At 48.0% G+C, this 26,565-nt stretch overlaps 1 protein-coding gene across 1 annotated transcript in view; it reads right to left on the reverse strand.

The window, feature by feature from the left end:
• The window catches only part of LOC131265417 (LIM/homeobox protein Lhx3), a 37,502-nt gene extending 14,821 nt beyond the window's left edge, over positions 1 to 22,681 (reverse strand). The window contains exon 1 of the mRNA XM_058267677.1: positions 22,267 to 22,681. Coding sequence (XP_058123660.1) covers positions 22,267 to 22,681 — 415 coding nt within the window. The remainder of the gene's footprint in view (positions 1 to 22,266) is intronic.
• Between the last annotated feature and the right edge of the window lie 3,884 nt (positions 22,682 to 26,565).

Consider the following 26,565-nt stretch of genomic DNA (forward strand, 5'->3'; position numbering starts at 1 on the left):
GAGGATCCATCCAACGCTAAGGAGGTCACATTCAAGAAAGCATATTTTCTGGAAACATGTTATCCTCCCTCGATGGATATTGCGAGTTCCACTGAAATACTGCATCCTAAACAAATCTGATTTACGAAATTCTTAGGACTTGCCCTTCTTCAGCTAATTGGGGACGCTTGAATTAGTTTCCACCGAACCGCGCACGGAACCGGACCGGATTTGTTTTCCAAAGCGGGCTTCGAGAGGATGTTTAAAAATGTTTGATTAAACATCGGCCGGAATTGAGGATCGCAAATTAACTCATGCTCGGGGTTTTGCTCCCTCGGAAAATGTTTGACAAATCAAGTGCACCCTTCGGTCGGCGAATTTTCACAGCAACATATTTGATGAAGCGGTGCTGGAGAGGGTGGGACGGAGGGAGGGGGTAGAAAATCCCGGTCGGTCGGAAAGCACTCACGCAAAAATCCCACCACTATCGGTTTTTCCCGAGTGCAAACAGAGCGGGATCAGCGGCGTGTGCAAGTGTGTAGAAAGTGCCTATGCTGCGCAACATAAATTATCTCTCCCGGGAAGATGGGAAGCCACGTGAGGGTACGCCGGCCAACCCAGTTAACCCACCAGACCTAACCGGTAACCACCACCACCAGGAACGCTTTGCTGCTATCATTTTCCCTTCCCTTCGAAACCGTCGTCGTCCGTGAATCCCGATCCCGGGAAAGCGGAGGCTGCTAAACGGCGTATAATTTGCTGTTTCCTCCGGAAAAGCCAATCCACCGCCGAAAAACCACCCTCTCGCTGTTGGAGGGGAGGGCAGCATCGAAGGGTTCGAAGCCAACGCCACCAACCGAGCCAACGCCATCCGGTCCCCGAGGGACCTCGAACGTTTGTCTGGTGCTGCGAACGTCGGTTTTCCCTCGACCAGGACGACGCGACGTGTGTGTGCTGCACCTTAGGGGCTTCGGATGCTGGCTGTTTTCTCCCTGACCCTCCGTTTTCCCCTGACTACTCTCTAACCCGCGACAACCCCGCGTGACATCCGTGGCAACAAATGGTCCACACCGAATGTGGCCCGGAAGCGTATTGGAGGGTAGATATGTTTGTTTTTAGCATAGAAATGACTCCTCGAGCGAGGACTGTGTTGTGGAACCCACCCAGGGGGAAATGGAAACCCAAACTTTGACGTCTCGATCTCGCAGCGGAAAAGGCGCGTATCGCAACAGATTGCCGGATCCGCTTCCAATGCAAACAAACCCGGGCTGGATATCGGCCTAGGGCCCGGTTACCCTTGGCGATGCCGAAAGGACGGAAAACAGACAAGGACGAACGATGAGATGATAATTAAATTAATCATATAAATTTTTACTACAGAAACCAGAGCGAAACAATAAAATTGTTTATTTATATTTATGGGTTTTCCGCCCGCGAGGTACTTTTGCGTTTGCTTCCTTTTTTTTATTGATTCACACAAGACTTGATACACAGCCTCACCCACCCCCCAAAGCCAGCGTGGAAAATACGCCGAGTTAGCCGGTTTTCTTTTTTTCGCGGTGAATGAACGAATAAAAAGGGCTAACTTTAGATGGCACGATGCCAAGTTCTGTTCCTCCTGTTACCATCTCGGTTCGCATTTGATCGTCTTTAACGACGCCATGTGCCAGTCCGTATATGTAAGAAACCACTCAAGAACAGTGGGAAACCATACTCATACCCGGCCCGGGTTTTTATATCGGATATACAATGCGCACAATGAACTTCCACAAATGTCACACAATGAAGTCATTTTGCCGGCGGAGATTATACGAAGGATCTCTGCCTTTCAGCATCAATTACAGAACGAATCCAACAAAATGGGTTTTGCGGGGAATATAGTGGCTACTGTTCCTCCGAGTTCTGGGTGAGATACCGTGAGAACTCCCGGAGCTAGAAGGACCGCTTGGGTACAATTCGCACCCGAAGTATGTTATTAGATTTCAATCGATAATCGCCGACCGATCCCTTTCGGGAACACGAGAACAGATAGCGGGAAAGAGGTTAGCGAATGCCTTATAATTATTGTAGCAAATCTGTGGGACTTCCCGGAGGACATCCTCATATCAAGCGGGAGTGTAGTTGGAGGTTGGAAACTGTATACCAGGAGCGATAGAAATCTTCTTCCAACGTAGACGTGTAGACGCTGTGGTTCTGAACCTCCCGGAGCGAAGTGTAGCACTTGGACTTGGTAATCTTTGGCAACACGGGACATGGTCGGGTCGCGTGCTGAGACCAGGATCCGGGTACCGAGGACGTCCTGTGGTGGGCGGGTTCTGATTCCCCGGAGACCAAGAACCGATACGGTTCCTCGAGAGGGGTGGTTCCAGCAAACGTTGTTGGGATATTGAATTAGTTTTGATAATTTTTCATATTTCCGTCCCATGCCCTAGACAGGGTCTCCCGGGAATGCAGTCATGATACTTCAGCCGTTTGATACCGTCTGGTGGACTCACGCTATCTCGCATCGATCGAGAGATGTTCCCCACCAGAGTCCTCCATGTGGACTTCGTAAGTACTTGGCTTCTTACTGTTTTTTCTCTACTCTGTGGCTTCCAGCAAGGCTTTTGCTGGCCACGATATCGTCCATCGACCGTTTGGAAGCGGACCATCCTCCAGCCCATTGCACTTGTAAGAAGTCAGCATTATTCTGTTATTTCTAGCCATTTCCACCACCATCTCTTACCGCGGGAAATCACACAAGCACCATTGAAACTGGACAATGATACCTCCCAGGACAAGCCCACCAAATGTATTTCCCCCCCCGTCCCCCCTCGACTCGATCATCGGACGAACAACAAATCGGGCATTGTGCTCTCGGTGACAAAAGATTTTCCGTTGCGCACAAAAGACCTCCAAAGACACATAAGCGACACACGGCACAACCGAATGGTACAGATATGGTCCATTCACGGCATCGCATACATATGGGCCCCCGTACCCACATATACACCACCCATTGTACGGACCCCGCGGGCACGTACGAGTTTTGGAAATGAATGGAAAAATCGTAAAATTAAAAAGTCGTTCATTTAAAGCCGGCACCGGTAGGTTTTCACAATGGCGAAGCTGCCGCATTTATGCGCGGCCCATCTGGCGTTGTAATGAGCGCAATTGAACACTTTTTCACGGATTGCATTGGGTGATGGAGTGGGAGGGGGATGATCTTGGATGGTTTTGATTGTATGTGTTTTTTTAAATTCTATTCGATTCTTTACTGTAATGACAGGTATTGAGTTGATGCGAGTTAACATAAAAGCATCAAAGTAAATACCAACCATTTTGTTGATTTTAAATACAAAAAATTTACAGATTCCTTACTTTAGTGTAAGGAAATGCACACAGTAAAAATTGAAGTATTACATCACACTCGAAAGGTAGTATTGAACATTTTATCTGAAACATGATTTTGATACTTTTAGCAATTTATTCTTTTTTTTCCTTTATGTTATTCCTTATTCCTTTTAATTTTAAAATATAGAAATTTTCAATTTACATAAATTCAAAGCATGTTGGTCAACTTTAAAGTCACACATCCGTAATAAAATATGCAAAAATACCTGGAATCATTCGGTTATGGTTAAAAATCTTTTTTAATAGAGGGCTTTTGAGGTAACTTCGTTCTTTTTTTGAATAATTTTGGGGTTTTTAGGTTAGAAAATTTTCAAAATAATCTGTGTTCAATTTTTTTGAAAGCCACTATTTATAAGCAACAAGGTTATACAATAAGGAACCCTTTATTAACTTTTATGTATTTTATTACTATACTTGTATCTTTGATTTCCTTGTGATCTTCTCTTTTCGGCATAGAACTTGATGGTGAATTATGATTACTAACTGTTGCAAAGAGTTTTCAAAGGACCCATTTTGATTGATTTGCGAATGAACAACCAGAAAATGTGAAGTGTGATGAAGAAATCTCTGTAATCTACCTCGTATAAACCTACAATTTCACAAAAGGACACGTGGATGGTTTTTGAAAGCGAGCATATTCAAAGCTCTTTACGATGGGCGTTCACAACCTCCCCGTTCGAAATGTGTTCCGATAATTTCGAGGCCAGTCTAAACACTCACATGCTAATGCGACCATGGACGTATCGGATCACGCACGGTCAAAACAGCATCGTCCACCACCGAAAGGACGTGCACCAGCTGACACCCTCAGAATGGGTGAAAGAAGAAAAGGCCCTTCGGACCCAAAATGGGTCGAAAATCCGCGCCACGCGTCATACGTCGCACGCCTCCGTCCGCCCCGCAATGCGGTTTCAGCTGACGCGTGCCAAGAAGAGCCTTCCTAGCCTACGTTGGCCTACGACGCCGTCTTTCGGTGCGGGGAGTGATTAATGTGCATCGATTATCGCCCTCGAAGGTCGGTGCATGTGTCGATGTGCTGCTCCACCACTTTTGGCCACCTTTCGTGCCGTCGCGAAAGGATTCCACCGCGGGGGCCGGGGTTGGTACTTTGGCACGCTCCGGTAATTTAATTACAGTCCTCCAGATCCGTCCTGAAGCAGTGTCCCGATTGTCAACTGTGACGACGACAAACAGCATGAGAAGTAAATAGAAGAAAGAAGGCTTCGTTCCAGCCATTAGCAGCAGCAGCAGCAGGACGTCACGCCGTTTTGTCCCCTTGGGAGTCGGGTCCGAACTCCACTCCACACACATACACAAAACGACCAAGTTGTCACGTGCGAAATTTGTTCAACAAACAATCTGCTACAATAACTTTCCACCCAGCCCCGGGTTTGGGTTTGACTTCAGCCGAGCCAAAGGCTCGTCCGTCCGCTTGTGTTAAAGCAGAACTGAAAACAAGTTAATCCTTCGCAATGACATTCGCCGCTCGGCCGTCGCCCGCCCAAGATGGAGGAAAACAATTTGCGCAACGGCCATTTGGATCAATAATCCCCGAGAAGCGATGTGATTGAGCGTTTTCTGTAAGCTCTCTCCTTTGCCTTTGCCTTTCGGGCTCCGAGAGCTTTCCTTGTTGCAAAATGGATGATGGACTGATGGAAATGCCCGACGCCTAATCCCAATTAGGCGCTCCGGCGGAATGGAAACTAGAGGTGGCTGCCGGGAAAGTCGGGCATTCCTTTGGCCAGGTTTCACAACAATGCAAAGCCAGCCCACGTTTTCCTCCTCCTTCCATGTCGGGGTGACTTAATTTGTTTGGGTCTTATCAAACTTTCATGATCGTCCATTTGCGGAGTCGGAGTTTGGAGTGCCATTACGGCGTTTGGGAGGGAGCGTTCGCGTTCCGGTGCCAGGTAAGATTATGATCGGTGATTACCAGAGGATACACTTTGAGTGTGTTTCCCACCCGCTTCCCGACCGGACGGATGGACGACCATTAGTTGTGTGGAAAATGTCCCTTCCGGGCGAAGCATTCGTGCCGGGGGGAAAATAGTGCTAGGAATGACAAAATAATAATCTTTCCCGACCTCAAGGTGCTAATAGTGGTGCCTGCCGGGGAGGGGGCGTTGGTGGTGGTGGTGGCATCCATTTCGCTCGGTCTGTGGCTCATTATTTATGCAGATGATTTTATTATAAACATACGCCGCAAAACGCTAGCCATATTTCCCTGCTCGCTGCTGCTGCTGCTGCGGTCCTAATGGAAACGGACCACCGAACGCTTTTCCTTTCCCGGTGGCAAAATGTCATTTGCATTTCCATTCGATTACACGATTCTCGGGCTCGGGCCTCTGCACGATGCACCCGAGAGGGGTGGGAAATGAGGTCAGTGTTGGATGGAAACGGGTTTTGGAAGCGCTTCACCTTTTGACTTATGATTACTGGACTCGAGCGCCAAGCGGAAATCAGGAATTTGCGATCAATCTGCGTCGTAATTCGTTTTTAATTAGCCAACGACATTAGTTCGTCCTCGGTATGGAAAATCCCATCGTTATATGTGCGATATCGAGGCCGATTACAAGCAAAAGGGAATTGAGGGAACAATTTCCAATTCATTGTATACTGGATAAATTTATGAAACTTTTCATTAAGTGGTTCAATGCCGCTACAATTGTCTTAGAAGTTAAGCAAACTTAAAATGAGTTGAAAGTGTACAAAAAAAAAGGGACACAGCGACTTTCATAAGTTTTTCTACTAGTTCTTGCACATAATCTTCAAATTTTGTAAGAAATAATCGATATGCCAATTTCATAAATTTAAAGCAAATTTCAGCGAGTTACATTTCCTTATGGTTGTCTCAATCCAATCAAGCTTAGATTAAGAACGCTTTCAATGTTTTTTTGCTCTACTCAACAAATTACTACACACTCGACGTGCACTTTTTATGACTCGTTTTGAAAGTATTATCCCTATCCATACTTATATCGCTTTGGAAAAATTACATCGCTTCACTTGAGCTGCCATCATTTCTTTTTGTGATCCCTTTTCCACGATCGCCTTGGACCGAACGTTCTTAACGTTTACCGTTAGAAACTTCAGCTGCTGCCAGGAAAAGTCATATTTTCTATGCACCGCTTTTCCGAAACCAATCGTATGCAATCGAGCGGCAAGTGCATTCAAATTCCCGTTCGCCAAGTTTTACGATTATGTAAACTCACTCCGCTCGATTGACTCGCAACGGTGCACTCACGGTGTTGGTTCGGTTGCATTTTCCAATCAAGCCGGGTTTGGTGGATGAAGGCGCACCGGCGATATGAAATAATAAGGGATGCAACTTTATGACATCATCCGGTGCGCGGGCGCGCTCGCGTTTCGTGAGGGTAAATTGTGAAATAGGATATAAACTCACCAATTAACCGATCGACTGGGAAGAGTTTTACGAGGCGGGAAGGGGATGGGAGAAAAACGGGTGCGCCCCGGTGCCTAGCCGCTCCGAGGGTAATATGGGTGTAAATGGCAAATTTATCTGTTTTATCACTTATAATGCAATAAAGTTTAATATTTATCCCATCGACGGGTTGGGCATCGAAAGGGAAAAACCGGTCCGAGGGCGCTGCGTGGATAAACGGTTCGATATCAAATTACGTTTAATTCGTTTAAACTAACTCCACGCTGGTGGTGTCTGGTTTTTATTGGAAAAAACAGCGGACCAACACCCACCGAAAAAGGGCAAAGTGTGTGTGTGTGTGTGTGTATGTTTTCCCCGGTGATCATCTTTTCGGTGAAATATGAGCCTTTCGCACCCGCGAGCACGGCTTCGGGAAGGAGCTCGTTGAAGGTTCCTTTTTTTCCCGGCTTTTTTTCTCGAGTGTTGGGCTGGGTCCCGGTCCATTCCGTCCCGGTTTTCCTCCGACGGACCGTTTGTTAATTTTATTGCCGTTGTCCCGCGGATCCATTCCCGGTGTGCGATCGAGTGCGCACATGTGCAATAAATAGCCGCCACCCGAAGGGAACCCTCCCAGACACCGTTCCGTACACCGTAGGAGGTGGTAATGTCCTTCCCCTTTCCCTCCTTCTTCATTTCCCCACCGTGCCAGTGGAAGTCAAAACAGGAACTGCGGGTGCCCGCGAATGTTTTTCCACCAGAATGACAGTACATAAAACATTATTACGCACTCACGCGGTGTGACATTTCCGCCAGCGGGATACCCAGAAAGGGGACAGAGGAGGGAAGGACAACGACACCGAAGGGGTCGATTGGATGCCCGCGGTGCCGAGGCGCGACATTTGCCGGCAACGGTTTCGGCTTTTATTTTCGGCCACCGGGGGGAAAAGTAAATAAAACACGTCGAAGGACAAACACCGACCGCCGACCGGAAGGAAGGAAAATCCACCGTGACAAGTTGTGGAAAATCGGTTCTGTTTTGCTCTTTTTTTTTGACGATATTTCGAGCAAGCGTTTAGTGTCCTTCGAACCTCCCTTCCCCTTGGTGCTCCATGGGCCGGGAAAATAGAACCCGTTCAAAGTGTTTAATGGAGGCGCACGGTTGGGTTCGGTGAAAAACGGAATGGAATTTTATTTTTTCTCGTTCCGGCATAGCGAAAGGCAATAAATTACGTCCCTCATGGAAAGGATTCCTCCAGTGAGTGGACGCAAATGTGTTGCCTAGCCGCAGGAGGGAAAACTCGTAAGAGATCGTAAATCATCACCGGAAATGGACGGGTTGAAAAAGAATTTAGTACCGCAAGGTTGCACCGTCTGTGGTGCTGGTTTAAGGTACTTGCCTTTTTTTGTGAAAAGAATGAGCAACATATAACTTGGAAGTCACATATGGGGTCTTACCTGCAAAACGGAAAAAGAAACGAAACATTAAGTGATGAAATAAAATGAAATTATAAGCTTTTACAGCAAACGTTTATAAAACTTCCGTAACGGAGGAAGCATTTTATCTCATAAGATCGATCAATATCAAGGAGAATCAAAATCGTGGATTTAATGCCACGGCAAACCATCCATTGTTACCGACGCAACATACCCGTGACACTGACCCAAATTCACATCACCAAAAGCGAACCAGGCTGCACCCGGATTGACCATCGGAATAATCGACCCGCAATTCGATCGCACCGGGCATTAAGCATCGGTCAAAATGCTTCCACACACGAGATGCCACACCTTTGAAAACCTCCCCTCGGTGGAGGTTGGGTATCCCCACACCCGAACCCACCGGAGAACAAACCCGGTACGGTCGTTTGTTGTTCGGTTTTGGAGGGCAAAAATAACCTCGACTCTTTTCAACGGACACAATTAGGCCATTTAATGCAATTTCCATGGCGGAGTGGGTGGGTCGTGTGGGAGATCCGGTTAGGAATGTTCGCCCTCTCCCATTCGGAAGTCGCTCACACAGCATATTATGGAGGAACAGTTTAATGCCAACCACGGAACCAAGCTACCCGAGAATAGCTTTTCCACCACCCCTTCTCGATGCCACACCATAAACGCCGGAGGGCGGGAAAACCTCCACCCAACCAAACCGGGAAAAATACCACTTCCGCATTTAGCACGGTTCACGGGCTCGCCAATCGATCGGGTTTTCCAACAAAACCACCAAACGCACATGGGTACAAGCGAGCGAGAACGTATGATAGTTTGCAGATCATAAACAAAAATGTGTGCTTGTGTATGTTTCCGGTTCACCAAAGGGTGTGTCTTGGAAGGTGTGGACTTCATATGGCCGTAGAGGAAGAAGTAGGAGTGAGGGGTTTTGTGTAATGGATCGCGATCCGATGAGAAACCGGAAACCTCATGGTGACGAGGCAGAACGGAAAACTTCTGTCGAGGAAACAAGTGAAAACAAACCATTCGCTACTGAAGAAGTTAATGTACGAAATGAAAAGAAATTATGATTTATGTTTCTACCATCCAGCGCTAACTATTTAAACATAACTGTAAGAAAACAAATGATTTTATTCAGTACTATAGGTAGGAAATGTATAGGACCATACGGCAAAGGTTCATCATGAAGTAGTAGAGACGGAAATGTACTAAACATAAGTTAAAAGTAATAACTGTGACCATAAGGTTACAACTCAATTAATAAAAGTGGGAAAACCCATGAACTTGGCAACATCTAAAGGAAAACATTCAATCTAACTCCAGCTAACCTAAATCACTGACGAAATGACATTCATAAAGTTTTCCCTCTCTCAATATTTTCATGGGATATCTATTTTTCTCGACAATAGAACAGCGTTTTTAACATGTTCTCCTCATCCATCGACTCATCTTGCATTCCTTTCGTGTAGGTTTCACTTTTTGTTCAAATCATTTACCATATTTTTCCCCACGCCTCGGACCTAAAAGGTTTTTCCGAACCGTCGTCCGGTGCTGTGCCGAAAAACTTTTCGATCCTTTTTTCTCTCTTTCCACATTCTTTTTTTGCGGACAGAGGATGAATGAATCTTTGTTCGGTTTTTAGAAACTGGGTCCAACAACTGGCTGGCCAGAGAGAAAAAATGGCGCGGTAGTTTATGACTTTTTGTTTTCGGTCACGTCGGTTTGGGACGGTCCGAGGGCCGGTGGGGCGTGGTTTATGAGGAGGTTGCGGCGATGATTCTCTAACGTTTCATGAAATATTCATACGTTTGTGGGGTTTTTTTATTGTGAAGATTTTCTGCTGGGTTGCCTTTCGACAGCAGAAAGAGCAGAAAAATGACACTTCCGAACGCGCCGGAAAAAAAACGGAGTGCAAAGTGGGAAAACCCGTGGGCGAAGTCGATAAAAATGGTAACTGTATTGTTTCGCGCAAAGGGAAGAAAAGTAAATATTCAGTCTTTTGATTTTATTATGGAAGATTTTACGACCCAACAGAAGGTAGGGATGTTCTCTGTATCGTGCTTTGAGGTTTGAGATGGAAAAGTGGAAAAAACCCCGTGCGAAAAAGGAGTAAAGTTCATCCTGATACAAATGAAAAATGCATTGCGTGGGAAAGTTAATGAAGAATTTCGTCTGTTTATTTTGTTGTCAAATGAATTTTCCTAATTTTAACCCCAAAATGCTTGTAGGCTTTTCAAAAGAAAAAGGGTGTGTTAAAATAATAATTCTTCAACCCATTATGCTCCCATAAAAAACACCTAATCAACAGATGCAAAGTGAATGACTCCTTGTATAATCGCATTCTTTTTTCCCCTACCCCTCCTACACAAACAAATCGCTGCCCGCCACTCCTCTCTTCAAGGATCCACTCCACCACGTCAAGAGTCCTTGTCCTTGTGAAGAGCGCAAATAAGGGCAAATATTTTCACTCACTCCACGTTCGCCCGGGGGGGGGGGTGGGGGAAAATCATTCATTGTCGCTCATTGTTGTCACTCGTCGATCGATTTCGTCCATCAGGAGTTTTCTTCACCCCTTTTTTTTCCTTCAGCCGGAACAACAACAAGTAACTGGACCGCATTTTCCTTCCGCTCGCTGCAGTGGGTGGTTGTGTGTGTGTTTTTTTACTTCCAACCCCGACATTCAATTATTCAGCGGCTTTTTCACTTTTCCCCCCGCCTCTCCCCACCACCAGCGATCAAGCGAAGGCAAAAGAACATGACCAGGAAAATGCCACCAGGAAACCGGGGCACGACGACGAAGAGGAGAACAAGGGAAAGGCGCAAGCAAAACATTAATCCACGTGCGCGATGGTGCATTTGCGTCGGGGAGTGACTGATGGCATTGTGTGTATGTGTGTCTGACAGTGTGCATGTCCTTAATAATGGGTTGCTTCCTTCCGCTGTTTTGTACGATGATGTTGATAGTAAAAAAAGAAACAGGGAAAACCAACGGAACCAGTGAGGGAGGACCCTAGACTTCTGGCGCACACGGGTGTGTGTGTGTGTTGGAACACATTGGCGCGGCGTCGGCTTGGCATTAGGCAATGCATTAGGATATCATTATCGAAATAAATAACCACAGATGGTGTTCGGGTTCGGTTAAATGGACTCACTCTGCGACGTCCCCTTCCGCGAGGGGAAAAAAACGAAGGGCATTGGAGTTGATTTTACGATTTTCCCTAACGCGCAAGGTTGGGACAATGAAAAGTGGAAAATGTTTGATTTCGGCGGGAGACTCTCCTCACGCAATGGATAACAATTTGTTCGTGTAAAGTTTTAATTGATTCCTTGGAGAACCGTTTTGTTTTCGAATAAGTGGTTCACTTTTAATTAAAGGGGAAAACCATAATGGGTCTTGTACGAAAAGTATTATAATTTCCCGCTCAAAAGTCGTCTTAATTAAATGTACAAATTAAACAGTTGGATACACTCAAGCGACCTAAACGGTGGTATCCTGCTCCGCCTCACGCCTCTGCACGCAGTAGTTGAAGGTCATCGCCATGTCTACAATCTTCGCCATCGCCGTCTCCGATTTTCCGTTGAGACAATCGAACAGACGTGTGTGGTAGGTGTTTAAATCGGGAGTGAAATCTTTTATCGCGGCCGTGACCGTTTTGAAGAAGTTCGTCGTTTCGGTGTAAAGCTGCACAACGGTGAAATAGGAGAAGGTTATTAAAGTCTCGTGGGATTTAGTGATTAGTGGACGATTACCGTTTGGCAATTTGAGGTGTCACAAGCAACGGCAACCTGTAGCTGGGCGAAAGCATTCTGCTGAAGCTGGCGGAGTTGGTCGCGATACTGTAGCACCTGCTCGGACAAGAACAAGGAGGCCTCGTTGTTGCACAGTGAAAGTGAGGTTAACTGAGCGCCGGCCAGGGTGTGTGCGGTCGGGAGGAACGAGCGAACGCAGATCATGTTGCGCGGGAGTGGACGAAGCATGCCCAAGGCGGAAGACTCCAGTCCGTACGAGGCGTACATGATGTTTTGGAACAGTTCCGTAAACTTCACGTCCGCCTCGTTTGTCGTGGACTGCAGCTCCGCCATGGAACCCTGCGTGAGGCGAAGCACTTCGGCGGTGAACTCTTCAACCGCGTCCCGGAGGGATTTGGGAAATTCGGACGAGGTGCTCAGCATCGATTGAAGCACCCGGTAGCCATCGCTGGCCACGCCAAGGAACAACGTCGAGCCGGAGTTGAGTGCCTCCCGGTACAGACCGTTGTACGAACGTGCGTGACTTCCGATTTCGAGCAGGTCTTGCAGAACCGCCTCGTCTATGGTCGCCGGGATGAAGAACTTCTTCAGGCTGGCATTCATCTGCTCCACACCGACGATCTGGCGCGTCACCAAGGTGGTGATCATCGTGAGGCTACTGGCGCTTGTGACGATGCTGTTCACCAACTTCATGTCCCAGCCACCCGAGGACCTGCTCAGCGATCGTTCAACGGGCAAGCTATCCACCTGCTCATCAACGGTACTCTTCAGCTGCTTGAGCTCTTCCGCCAGCGATTGGTTGTAGAAGTACTCAGGGAAGTGGAAGTCCGTCTGACACAAGCTACCTCTGATGGAGTGCAGTGCGTCGAGCACCGAACGCACCTGGAACGTAGACCCACCCTGGCCAAGACCGTCCGACAAGTTTTGAGCGGCAAGGGTGGCGTTACCAAGCGCGTGACGTGCACTATCCAACATCTTCGGGACGCTGGTCGGCAGCTTCAGTGTGGGATCAAACTCGACACGTGCGAGGGACTCCGCACTGAACTTAAGCACCTTCAACAAATACTCCAAACTAGGCTGGTATTCTAGCGCCTCGAAAGCGGTTCTTGCGGAGGTACTTTCGCGGAGGTACTGCAAACGATGGGAAGCAGAGTTATTTGGGTCTACACCACATTGCGCTTCACTTTACACTTACCGCGAACAGTAACACCACGGTGGAGAATAACTTTATTTTCATCTTGAACACGAAGTACGGTTGGGATGTCAATGAGAAACAACTTCACGGGCGGATATGGTGGTCTTCTTTATATAGCCTCCAAGTTTTGACACCCGTTCCACTTGCGTTGGAGCAAGTTGCTCAACACTGCAAGTGGAGGACTCCAAACAGTTGCATTCGAGCATCGCACCAAGCACCTGTTTAATCTGGAGCATATTTGGAAAAAGGTAAACCAACTCCAACTCCAACTTGGCCTTGTTTCTTCTCTCTTCCATTCTTTCCATCGTCGAAACTCGCCCCCTCGGGACAGACTCGCAGCTCGATAGTCGCACCGTCATTCGAAGGCGTTACGTTGACACCCTGGCCATGGCAAGGTAAGGTTCAACCAAACTGCCACCGGTGCATGGAGGGCAGAAAAGTCAACAACGCCACAACGAAGACTCGATAAGCCGCGGATAAATCGGGGCACTGCATTCACGATAGATTTGGGTTTGCAGCGAACGAGCAATGGCACTGATAAACCAGCTAGCATCGGATTTTGCTTTTTGAGCTAGATAAGCGTCCGTTTAACACGGTCACCGTAGCTCCATAGTCCACCGTAAACCCGAGAGATACTTGAACAATGTATTTATCCAAACATGTCTTAAATAAAGAAGGAAGAACGGCTAAGGGTTTGTAATTCATTTGTATTATTTACGGTAACGGAAACGGTACTCAACTCTACCATAACAGTTGGAAATCAGTTGCCTAAACATTTTCGAGGGTTTCGATTTTAACTTTCCACCATCTTCAGAGCTCTCCGGTGTGGTTGCTACCGCAAAGTACATGGCAAAAATCAAACCCAACTACTCCGAGCTGCTCGCTTCCGTTCCGGTGCTGCATATAAAAAATTAAATGCAAATAAGATTTATGAATTGGGTAAATATTTGCGCTCTTGTCCCGCGCTCGTCCTAACGAAGCAAACAGCAAACACCGCGCGGAACCAGCGCTGTTTCCACCCCGTGGCTTTGCCGAGCACCTTTACGAAGCAGAGGAGAGGACAACATTGCGCCATGAGGGCGTGGCAGGGCGCTGGAGGGAAAACGCTACCTGACATCAAAGCGGGCTGAAGTGCCCAAATGTTTACCCAAGCGCCGGGCAATACATTAGAGAGCAGAGGAGAGACCGACCGCAACGCGCAACGAATGACGATCCATTTCACTGTGGCTCGTGTGGCTCGCAAAAACCACCTTCGTCCTTGTTGTGGGGGGGAACCCATTTAGAGCTACCGTTGGTGAGTGTGTGCGTGTGTGTTTAGAGGAGAGAGGGGCACTGATCTGGTTCCATCATCGCCGGAAGCTTCGGATATCTGTCACCGGTTGGATGACACTCCGGGCTTAGTTTTAATAATTCACCTCCACGTGCGCCCCACGTTCCCATACTCCTTTTGGCGTGGAGGTGAACCCCCCGAGGCCAGGGGAAAAACAGTTTTTCCAACCGGATGGCACGAAGCACATGTCAAAGGATTTGAGTTGGAACAGGAATCTAACCGAACGTGTCAGGGTTCGGTCATTGTCTGCGTAGCAGCGCAGTGTGCCCGGAAGGCACTCCAGGACGATGGTGGGTGGATATCAAATACATGCCCCATCGAGTTCCGAGCAATGGCACCGAACCCTTCACCGGGCCAGACACACCGTAAGGCGAAAGAATAACAATACCCCCACGCCGTCACAAGGTAGGATGAGAAAAAAGGCTGCGCATGCGAACATGCCATCGCTTCCGTTCGTTACTACGGGATCGGATGGGGTTTAGCTAGCCTCGAGTGCGATGGATAAATTCAACATGGCGTTGACATCTCCCCTCGGGATAGGTTCGCGCTCGCTTTGCCAGTAAATATGACCGGAGCTTGTTTTTACTTCCATCCGATTGGGTTGGACTCCAACAAAACCGAAGCTGAATTCGATGCTCCAATGGAGTCGTTGTTTCTAATTCGATCAGATTTATAAAATGTACGATAAGTCTGTGCTAAAAATATATAAAGTAAGTTAGAAATAAATGGTCGAATGCACACTTTTGAACTAGCAGATCTAATATTAATAAGTTAATTGGCTTGAATCAGTTCCAAACTAAACCATTTCAGGATATGCAACAGAGACCCATTCTTAGGATTGAAGGAGACGCTTATCAATGGCTCCAGTCACTCCCCAAAAGATTTTTCCACTTTCCTCTTTTATTCTAGAAAGAATTCGATCCAACCATATGGTAGTCATCTCCACGGACGGACTCATGATTTATGGCTGCCATTTGGCCCAAAAAAAAAGATGGTCTGGCGTTAGATCGTTCGTATACCATCCCTATTCCGGACTTGGGGGGGAAATGTTACGTGCAACTTAAACAAAAAACAAAAATCCAGTCCAGTGCCATTAGTTGCACACGCTTGCAGGGACTCCTGGTCGAATCCATCCGGTCAAGAAGAAATACGATCAGACGTGCAGGACCAACGCACATGACAAATATGAGAGCCGGTAAAGTATCCGCGAACACACCCTAGTTAAGTGGCAGCACTCCCCAATTCCGTGCCGTAGGGCAATTTTCCGGCGCACCATAAAGAAGAGGACTAGAGGGTGATGGCACTAGGACATCCTCATTGCTCATTAGCACTGGTTGGATAGCCGAGGGTTCTTTATATGACGGTGGCTGAATTGTTTGGAAAAGTTGAAACTTTAACTGGGATGCTTCTGTTAGGTACAAACTTTGAGCCAAGGCCATCAGATTTGGTTCTTGGTTCAGGTGAACCGTGGCGGACACAACAGCGCTGAAGAGTCATAAATCAACCGTCCATCATGCTTCCTCACACTACACTCTATTGGTGATGCGTTCGATTTATATTCATTACTCCCTCCATCAGGAGCGGAACGTAATCGCACCGGGTAATCTGCTTCCTTCCAGCGCCACCTTATGGTTCATGCAACTTCCGAAACTGACACACACAAAAAAACGCATCGTGCTACAAGGACGATTAATGACTCAACCCCTCGCAGACGAAGAACGACCTCTACACTACGCGTGCCATCGGAATCTCTGGGCACGGCATGTGCGGCCTATAAAAAAAAGGTGGTCTGAAGGTTATAAAAAGGTGGCATTTCCATGTCGAACCGGGCCGGCACGATGTTCTTCCCATTGGGGGAAGAGTGTTTTACTTTTAAAAAAGTCAATGGACGGCGTGTGTGTTTCGGAACCATATGGCACACGCCATCGGTTTGCGTTGCACTCCAGAACGTGGATTATGTTGATCGTCCGCATTGGAAGGCATTTTCAGACAGGATGTAATGTGATCGCTCCTGATCTCCTTATGTTCGAAAGGGGAGCATCGAGCGGAAGGCTCGCATCGTTTTCCCAACAGGCAGGTTACGGTTCACGGAAGTGCAAGGAACTCGATCTTTGAAGTCATACGGTATAGAGGCGTTGTTTAAGAGATCAAGAACTTCAAATAAACAAAGTGTTATATTAAATATGGTCATAATGAGATGATCACAAAACAAGCAAAATAGAAAATAACTTCTAATAACTCTGTTAATGAGACAATTTAGAACCAAAACTTAGGAAAAAACGACAAACTAGTCTCCATCGAAAATGTTAACTCGTTTGCCACAACTTTTGTCAACAATCAATTGCATTCCCCTTTCCCACTTCTACTGTTGATCTATTTTTCCCACACTTTCCCAATCTCGTTCACTCCCGTTGAAGGATCTCATTTTCTATCCTCGGGGTCCTCGTGCTCGCCCTCGAAAAAAACCTACCACCGGTTTGCCTTTTTCATCGCCTTCAGCCTTTTCCCAGCACGTGCTGGGCTGAAAAATACCGTTCCAAATGAACAATAGCCCTCAAGGCTCGATAAATATTATGTTACAAAACATCAATTTTTTCGTTCGCCACAAGCAGCCACGCGCCCCCTGTATCGTGTTGCTCGAGGAATCCTGCCTCGTGTGCCACACCCGGTGGCTTGAGGAATGCCTGCCGACCGAGCGGACCGAGGGACTTGCGCCGGTTTGTATGGTTTTTGTATCGCCTTTTTCTGATACCAGTTTTCCCCCTTCGTGATCCATTCGGTCACACGGCACGATTGAGATTCGAACTTGTAGGTTTTTCTTTCCTGGATTCCTCTCCCTGTGCACTTGCTAGAACATCGGCACAATAGTTATAGAGGCATTAAAAAGTTTTCCATTGTTTGTATCTAGTTTTTCCAGGTTTTTCCTTCCTCTTTTTTGGCTAGAGAATCATTTGCTCCCAAACTTCGGGCATTGAAAGGTTCCCGTCTTTCTGCCAAAAGTGCGCTTGTTGACCATATCGACTAGATTTGAGGCCTCCAAATACCGGAACTCCCCCTCACGAGCGTCTCTGGGAAAAACTATTTAAACAACCATTTTCACACATTCAATTAGGGGTTGTGGCTTTCCGCCGGTTCCGGAGCGCCGGAAAGTGCCCTGCGGCTGTATGCGCACGTCCACGCTGGCAGCCACGTGTGTGCGATTTTTTTCTCATTTCCTCCTTCACCCACCTCCCCCCCGAGCCCACCCAGACTTTCAGAGAAACTACAACTTCCGGCCGAATTCGAGTGCGTTAATTCACCTCTCGATTGGTGGTCGCGGGGTTGATTTGTGGGGAGCGTTGGACACGGAAGGCAACGGGCGTGAAAAGCCCAGCGTCATTGGAAAACGTTTTGGTGGGAGGATGTTACCGGAAAAATGTAGCCACGTGGCCCATCAAGGTGGCGTGAAGTGTGGCCTACCGGGTTTGGGTAAATGGGAAATAAGTTCGGTTCCATTCCTTCCATCCACTCCACTGGGAATTTCCCAAACAAATATCATAGTTTGCAGGTACAGACAACCTTGCCAAAGTCTAGCCGGACAGATTATACGGGCGAGCCCATTTTTTGGCAAGAAATGAAGAAAAAAAATTGCAACCGTCCGAACGGACCGGATCAAGTGGATTAAGTACCAGCACCAGTCGGACACCAGTTATCGATGATTTCGGTGTGGTGGATTTAGACCTTTCCGTTACAGAGGGCACTTCGATTAACGAATCGAGCAAATACGGTGACATTAGCAAGCACGTAGTCCATTCAGGGAAGCGCTGTACAGCTTAACGCCCGATAAGGCAGATAAGGATTAGGCGGGGGACACATTTTGGGGCAAGGTAGATTTTTGGGATGCGCAGTATTACGCAAATGGTAAATAAACATAAAACATTGTGAGGTGTTCGAATGCACTCCAAAGAGTCTATAAAAGTTTTAACGCAGAAATAAGAACCTACAGTCCTCAGCTCACTTGTCTACATTGATTTGGTATCGGAAGTACTATATCTTTTTGTTAATATAATCAAACACTTCATTTGCATACTGTCAATCAGAAGCCATCGCGGGATTGATTACGCGCTTGAGAAAATGAAATTCCTCGGTAAACTAATTGAAAAGTACGATAAGAGCCCGCGGGATCAAGTCCTCCAATCAATCGAAACGATAATTAATACCTTCTACACCCCTCTGGGGGACTGGGGCGTCAATGTCATCAATCTCAGAATTGATATGTATTGCCTTATCGATTAGCTTTCGAAAAACCCTTTCCACGATAGTCGATGCGTTGACCTAATTCGTTCCGGTTTGGTCCGAACACCGGGCCGGTTCCGGACTGTCTACATTCACCCGCGTTGACGAGTGCTGACGAGAGTTTTATTGAACCTTCTCTGCATTGAGGAAATCTGCGGGAAAACACTCATTGAAGCGCTGATGGAAAATGGAAACAGTGTGACAAACAGTGTCCTCTGTCCTTGCTAGAATGAGCCAAAAAGCATTTTTCCCTTAGTGCAGTGCTGGGGGAGCTGCTACATTTCAGCAAATTATCGAGATTAAACATCAGTCTACGAAAGGCTTTAAAAACCATCAATCCGTCTGGTCAATCCCGGGGTTCCCGGGAGGGTTTGATTCTGGCATCCCTCGAGAGGGCTGGATAAATAAGAGACCCGCTTTCGATTGAATATTTCATCGACGTCCGAAACACCCGGAACATCGGTAGGTGAGTGGCGGGGGAGGGGGCACCCGTGAGGAGGCAGGAAACATACGGAGGTACTCTACGGTTATTATAGTTTGGCCATCAATCAAATTGATTGGTTGACGATCTGTGCGCCTCAGGTAAAAGATGGGCCCTGTCGTGGCGGAGCGCAATCGAGAGGCAAATCTGGACAAGTTGTCCAGATCGCGTAGCCAAATTGAGGCGCCACGAGCCACACTGACGAAACCCAATCTCCTATCCCCCAAAAGATGATCGAATGTTTCTATAGCGCGATGGCATCGTCACTTATCTCCGCGGTTCGGCGCATTCCCGGTGGATTGCTGTGCCATCAATTAGTTCCACCCGGTGGACTTTGGGGACACGCTATATCGTGTATACCCGTGCTCTTCCACTTGTTTTCCCTCTTCGGTCAGAAGTTCCGGGACATCAATTAGCGCTGGTAGATCCCATCCATCAGTAGGTTGGCATGTTATCTGATAGACATACGTCGTCCACCGTCGAGCGTGCAGTAGTGGCGCTGTTGGACACCTTCTCAGAAATCAGAAACGATATTTTCGCGTAAACGCAGGTGCCACCCGACGCCGCCTCACACGGCACACAGGTGACAGGCGGGACTTCTGTCGCCCCGGCATTTTTTTTGTACCGAGAGTGAACAGCTATTAGCAAATAAAAAAGGTAACACCACCGTTTTCGCAATTGTTGTGTAATTTATGTTCATTTGGGGAGGTTCGTGCCGAATGTCTTCCCGGCCCAAAAACTTCGAAAGAATCGCCCTCTTTGTGGCGACCCGGTGTAAGGTTTCGTGGTCATAGCCCCGGACACCGCTTCCGGAGATAAGGACCCACTCTTTCTCTCTCTCTCTCTCCTACAACCGAGGCACGCCGATTTGATGTGTTCAGATTTTCGACAGTGCATCTAAGCTGGCACGCGAGCTAGTGATAACCTTTTGGTCGCCGCAGGCCTCAGGCTAACGATGTTTTTCACTTCAATGTTCCGACATCCGAAACAAATCGATCGAAAAAAAAAACCCCTCCGCCAAGTGTTTGGTTGATTTGCTCCCAATTTTAGGAACCCCTCGAGTCGGCGGAGCGCGGGGAATGTGAACCATTGTGACCTTCATTTTGGCAGAATGAGAGTTATCACGTTGTCGGAAATTAAGATGTCGACCCATCCACGGCCGCGGGGATGGCACAATATTTTTTCGACTGAATCGTCCGTCTGCCGAACCGTTTGCAAAGCGGTGTGTGCTCTAGCATATTTCGATTGGGCTAGGTTTAGCCGCCGTAATGCACAAAAGGAGAAGTACCAACCAACCTTTATCGTTCGAACTGACATTAACGGCAGGTCATTTGAAGCGGTAATGAAATGCAGCACCGGGTGCGCGTCATAGAATACAATATTGTATTCCTTGGTGTGATAAGCACACTCTATTTTTTATGTTTTTTTAAAACGGCCCCTTCTATATTGCACCTATTCACGGTGAATTAGAATTCCTGCGCAGATGATACTCCGACGGTTCGAAAGACCGCTTCTGATAACGCCGCACTCCTGGGAGGTCGATTGATCGTTCATCTCCTCAAAGGCCATCACCATAACTAAAAAGTTTGTCCCCCCTCCCATTCGTAGTGTCCGTGGGGATATATACGGAGAAGTTGTTACAGCACCGATCGTATCGTTTCGGTAGGAGCTGATAGTAGAAGAAGAGGTGAACATGCAATCAGATTGCTCGCGAACACGTTTCTGGTTACTTTCGAGCGCAGATGACGGTCGAACGATACTTTCCACTTATCGCTCGGGTTCTCTTGTAGCGGCCAGCTATCGCGGTTGGTGATCGCAACGCATAGGAGGGATGGCCTTTCCGAGCCGCTTCGAAGTGCGTACCGGAGCATGCAGTAGCACTGTTACGATACGCCATCCCCAAAACTGCCCCCGGATCGACAAGCGATCGTTCCGGAACTGATACCCGAGGCTGATACGGCTCCCTCTGGCAAGGACCCGAGCAACTTGGTGTTTCAGCGAAGAACCGAGTCGCCGCGGGTAGGGTTAGAGTCTCGCGTGATATTTGCACAACTCTCGAATCCAATCCCCAGCACGGTACTGGCACCCTGGCCCTTCAAGTGGTTCGGCACAGTAATCCAAGCATACAACACAAAACCGCGTGTTTGGCTAGGGCTACCGGTGGAGGAGAAAACAAAAACCGACGCGCATGTCTAGTTGCGCAGCCTGCGCCCAGACCTTTCTGGGCAATGTTATCTAGAGCAAACAGGCAAACAAATTGGAGTAGTGTGCTTACGCGCATACGCCAGGGTAGGTGCGATTATCGGTCTGCAATAGATTTGGGCTTCCTATGCGCGTTCGGTAGGCCAAGTGTATGTTCCAGAGATTCCAAGGTCGTGGATTGCGGGTTAGTAGCAGGCCCCAAAGGTAGTATCTTTTGCACGACTTACGGTGACTACACGGTGTATCGATTCAAGTCGTCGATCATTATGAGGTACTTATGACGAGGAATACTACCGATATCGGTCAACTCTGGAAGTCGGCATGTCGACTAAAATGTTGCCCGTTCCGCCATACGATACCGACGCCGGTCGAGATCAGAGGATTGAAGTTCGTACATGAGGAGCCGTCTTGTACATGTCAAATGCACCGGTCGATAGTGGACGCCGGGAAAAGGAGCTGTTTGCCGTATCTGCGTAGCTGTCGAGGGTGTCGATGTGGAACGAAGATAACCGGGCGGGTGAGTGGATGCGAGGCACAAAACATACCGTACACACACCGCTCGCTAATCGTTCCTTTGCCTCACCCAAAAAAGTATAAAATTTGATAGGTGCTATCCCTATCTCGCTACTTGCCGCCTGATTCAATCCGCGACCTCAAACATACACACCACCGAAAAGGCGTGTAATTCTCATAGAGCTCTGATTTGATGAATCCAATGGAGGGATTGATTTTTATGGCACCGCTTAGGTGCGCGGTGGCTTCCTACTTGGACCAGTATTCCACCCCGAGCTGTTTATGGTCGGCTATCGTGCCAAAGCTCCTAAACTTACCTTCGAGGGCCTTGTTGCGCGCTATCAGTGCTAATAGCATTTCGGGATTTGGATGGTGATCCCCGAGCTCCCCCGTCGTCGCACCAGCTGCGGAGGAACGTCCATCGTGGGAGCTACCGTGGCCGTGCAGTGAGGATAGACCGGCGAGACTGGTACCGTTGTTATGGTTGGAGTTTCCGTTGTGATGAAGTCCCGATGATCCTCCCATCGACGGGTTCCCATCGATGGTGCCAATCGGGCCAATCCCTGTCTGACCGTTGGACATGCCTTGGCCCAGCAACGGGTGATGGTGGCCACCCATGGAAGGTGTAGAGTGAGCCAGCGGTAGCATCATGGACGAGGGAAGCGCCATCTGGGAAAGTGACATCGCGTCGACACCGAGCGTTCCTCCGGCGGACGAAACACAAACTGACATTCTTAGAAAATCTTACTTAGAACTCGTAGCTTGCACTTCGCGTAGTTTCACTGAATCCTGAGTTACACTCGAGCTCCCGTTAGAGGTGAAAGCAGCTTCCCTCCAAGTAGGTCGCGATCACTGTAGCCATTGCACACGCTCTTACTCAGAACCTACTGTTGATTGGAACCAAACAAACCATTTGTCATTAAAACACTGAAGCAATCGCACTGCCCGCACCGCTCACTCACGCTTATGGCGCGCGTATCGATCCCGGACTTCGATTAACTCGACAAACACAACCGATCCTTGGACACACGCCTTTTTGTGTAAGCGTTTGAAATGGCTAAGCAATCTGTACCGTTCGGCAATTCATTAGCAACTAGATTCCGAGCGCGCCCGGTGCCAGGCAAAGCGGACCGTGCACACACTATCTCTTGCTCGCTGGCCCCGGGTTGCTACAGTGCGTGCAGTTTGGTTGGCGACGATCGGACGGCCGGAGTGTAAAATAAAAAATCGACAAACCGAAAACAAACAATCGAAACCCGAAACGCTACGTCATCAAAGACCCGCTCCGGTCCGCTGGTCGGCGATAAGGAGCAAATTCTGGCGAAAGGCCCGTTTTTCCCGTGGTCCGTCGGGTGAAAGCGTTAGATTTTCGTCACGGCGCGCACACACCACCGTCGAATGTGGCGTGTACGTACTCGTATGTAAAGACCTATGGTTTTATCACTCCTCACAAACGCTTGCTGGAATAGAGCGAAATGGGTTGACTATTACCACGCACCGCACACACGTACGTTGTTGTGTCTATCTGAGACTAGGACTACCCCGAAACGTCTTGCTGGGGGTCCGTCACTGTGCGTGTACACTTGTGGAGCACCAGCACCAGGTCCAAAAGTCCGGAAGCGAGCACGCGGCGGCGGAGACTAGACGACGCGACAAATGGCCTGTCTGCGAGGTGCCTGCTACTGCTACTGCACCATGTTGTGACACCGCACACTGAAGAAGCGCGAGCTTATCACTACTTGGTGAGCACCTCACTCACCCCGTTCCGGTGATGACCCTGCCACCTCACACCGCTGCAGTTGTCCCTCCGAGTGGCGGAGGACTGATTGGAGCGTTTTAGAAGTGGCTCCCGTAGTTCTAATTTCGAGTTTCTTGACTGTTTTTGCCTCGCCTATTCCATGTTTCATTCCCGTGTGAAACGCTATCGCTGTAGGTTACTGTGGAAAGTCTGCCGGGGGGCGAATCTAATCGCTCGGAGGACACATTGTTATTACGCACTCCACGATCGCCCTACCGGGTGGGGGTTCTTACTAATTATACGCTAAATAGTCGTACCCGGTGATAGTTACGCGAACAACACACAGCAGGCGACGACGACCCGATGGGTAGAATCCAGGGTGCCATTTCTCCGCATCCTAGCTAACTGTCCTCCGACCTCCGGTATCCTTTGCGAATCACCATCTCGGTTACTTTTTATTTGCCTACCGAATGCTCCATTTCCTCTCCAATTAGTATGCAAATTTTAACACTCCATTGACGTACTTAGTACAACGAGCACTCCGAGCTGGCCACAAATGCAAATGCTGGAGCGGAGTCGTAAACAGCAAAACACTTCCAACCGGCGCAACCGGAGGAATCTGAGCCAACAGCCAGTGGCGGTAATCGTTTCTTAACCACAACAACAACGGCACAACACAAAGTACGGTCAAGAAAAAGTTCGCGAGAAAATGCGAGCCCTCCGTCGGGTTCGGTCCCCGAACCAACCTGACACACGCCGAGGGAGTGTTGAAAGTTTGTCAATTAAAAAACATTTTCATTACCGGCTTCCGATTCCGAAACCTGGGTGCTTTCCTAATTGGCTCCAGGTCCACGACTCCAACGAGTCCGCGCGTTTTCACTTTCCGTTTTTCCTTCGCCGTTGTTGTGGACGTCGCTTCCCTCCTCAGCCGCCCTAACCTCACAAATGACGCGAACACAAACAGCGGACGGAGCGAACTCCTTCAGCAATCCTGCATCCGACGCCGTACAATGTCTTCGGTATTACACCACCACCGGGCGGCTGCTAGCTGGCAGTCATTTTGTGTGAAAAACGTTTCCAACCCCCTTAAACGCGGGGTAGCTTTTTTTCGCTTTTCCTCTTCTTCCTTTCACGAATTTTCACGCCGGCGCATTTGGCGCGAGTAGCGTTTTCGGAGCCCGTTTTTCTTTCCTCCGCTTCGTTCCCTGCTGCCGGAGTGCTCTGGGCCATCTTGGTTTCTCCCATCATGTTCCCGTTTTTCTTTTTCTACCCTCCTCCTTCCTTCCCCACCCCGTGGTAGGAAAGATTTTCCATCATGTTTTCCAGTTCTTCCGTCGTACGTCTCGTGGAGGTGTTTGTGTTTCTACTTCTCTCTGGGGAAGTGGGGTTTTTAGTACAACTCACCAACACCAGCAGAGCGTGCACGTTCGCTCCACCCTCCGTGCCGTTGCCAGGGGCAATACACACACACACACCACGTTACAAGTGCTTCATCCTTTCCGCACACACTGCCGTGTCGTTTATTACGATATCCTGCGCCGTCAAGCGATGGTGGGACACTTGTCGTCGCTGTCGTGTTCCGCCCGGTGATGATAACACATCCTCTTATGCTCTTTTGCGCGTCGCTGCTCTACGCAAGTGATACATCGCAACGGGGTGGGATATGTATGCTAATGCATGGCCATTTTTCCACACATCGTCGTCGGGTGATGGAGCTTCGGGCACGCTTCTAACATCCCGAGTATCCATTATTGTTTCACCAACACCAACCAACACCGGGAGAGCCCAAATTTTGACTTCCGCCACCTAAAGGCGTAGACACATCCTAAATCTATCAACGGGCAACTCGTTGAAGGTGGGTAGGCGGGTGTTGTGATGATTTGTGGGGATCGCTGAATCGGATTCCCTCTCGCAAACTGACCCAATGTACTTACCCGTGGGGATTTTCCGACCCGTCGTTGAAGCTCATTATCTCTCGCAGTGGACGGCGTGAAGGACGCTGATTGGTAATCATTCGCCATTATTTGCGTCAGTTGAACGAAACGATGCGAGTTTTGGGCTTTCGCACTTCTAGATAAAGGGAAAGGGTGAGGTCTAGCCTAGCGACAGCCAATGCCAATGAATTTGGGTTAAAATTTAGATTTGTTTTGTCAAAATCAGTTTATTATTGCCTAGATAAATGGTGTCGAATTAGCTGAAGTGATATGATTATGAAAACATGAGTAAATCGTAACCTGACGTAAACTAAACAGCTTTTCAATAGAAACATAAAAAAAAGTATTTCAAAGGAAACCGCCTTAAAAGGAAAAGTAAGAGAATGAGTGTCAATTTCATTACAGGAACTGAATGATAAGAATGAAAATTTTATTTGCATTTTAAAATAACAGTTATTTTAAAGCACTGTAGCGAAAGAATTGTCGCGACTTCCGAATTAAAGTGCACTTAAATATGGCGCTTAAACGCTTTAAAATGGTTCAACAACATTGTACAAGATTTGTTTTCTCGATATTCAACCAAAAGATTCTAAAGTCTTTAAAACCGTCGAATTGTTTCGTTATCCTCCACTGGCGAAAGACACCGACTTTGTGCTTTGAAAATTCGCGACGAAAAATGGAACATGAAAAAGTAATAAGGGCCCACCCCGCTCACCCCACCACCCTGTTAAAGCCCCACGGGGTTGAAACCCAGAGAAGCATTAACTATTTGCTCAGGAAATGGAAACATGTTGACATTTTATGCTTTTGCGTTGCATTTCGGGATCCGTTTACCTGCCGGAAGTGGAAGCGCCGGAAAAATACACTCCACATACCAACATTTTTCTTTACCAAGGTAGGGGGAAAGAGTATTCAAAGGTTTTGTCAATCCAATGCCATTGGAG

The sequence above is a fragment of the Anopheles coustani genome, chromosome 2, assembly GCF_943734705.1.
Source record: "Anopheles coustani chromosome 2, idAnoCousDA_361_x.2, whole genome shotgun sequence".
NCBI lineage: Eukaryota > Metazoa > Arthropoda > Insecta > Diptera > Culicidae > Anopheles > Anopheles coustani.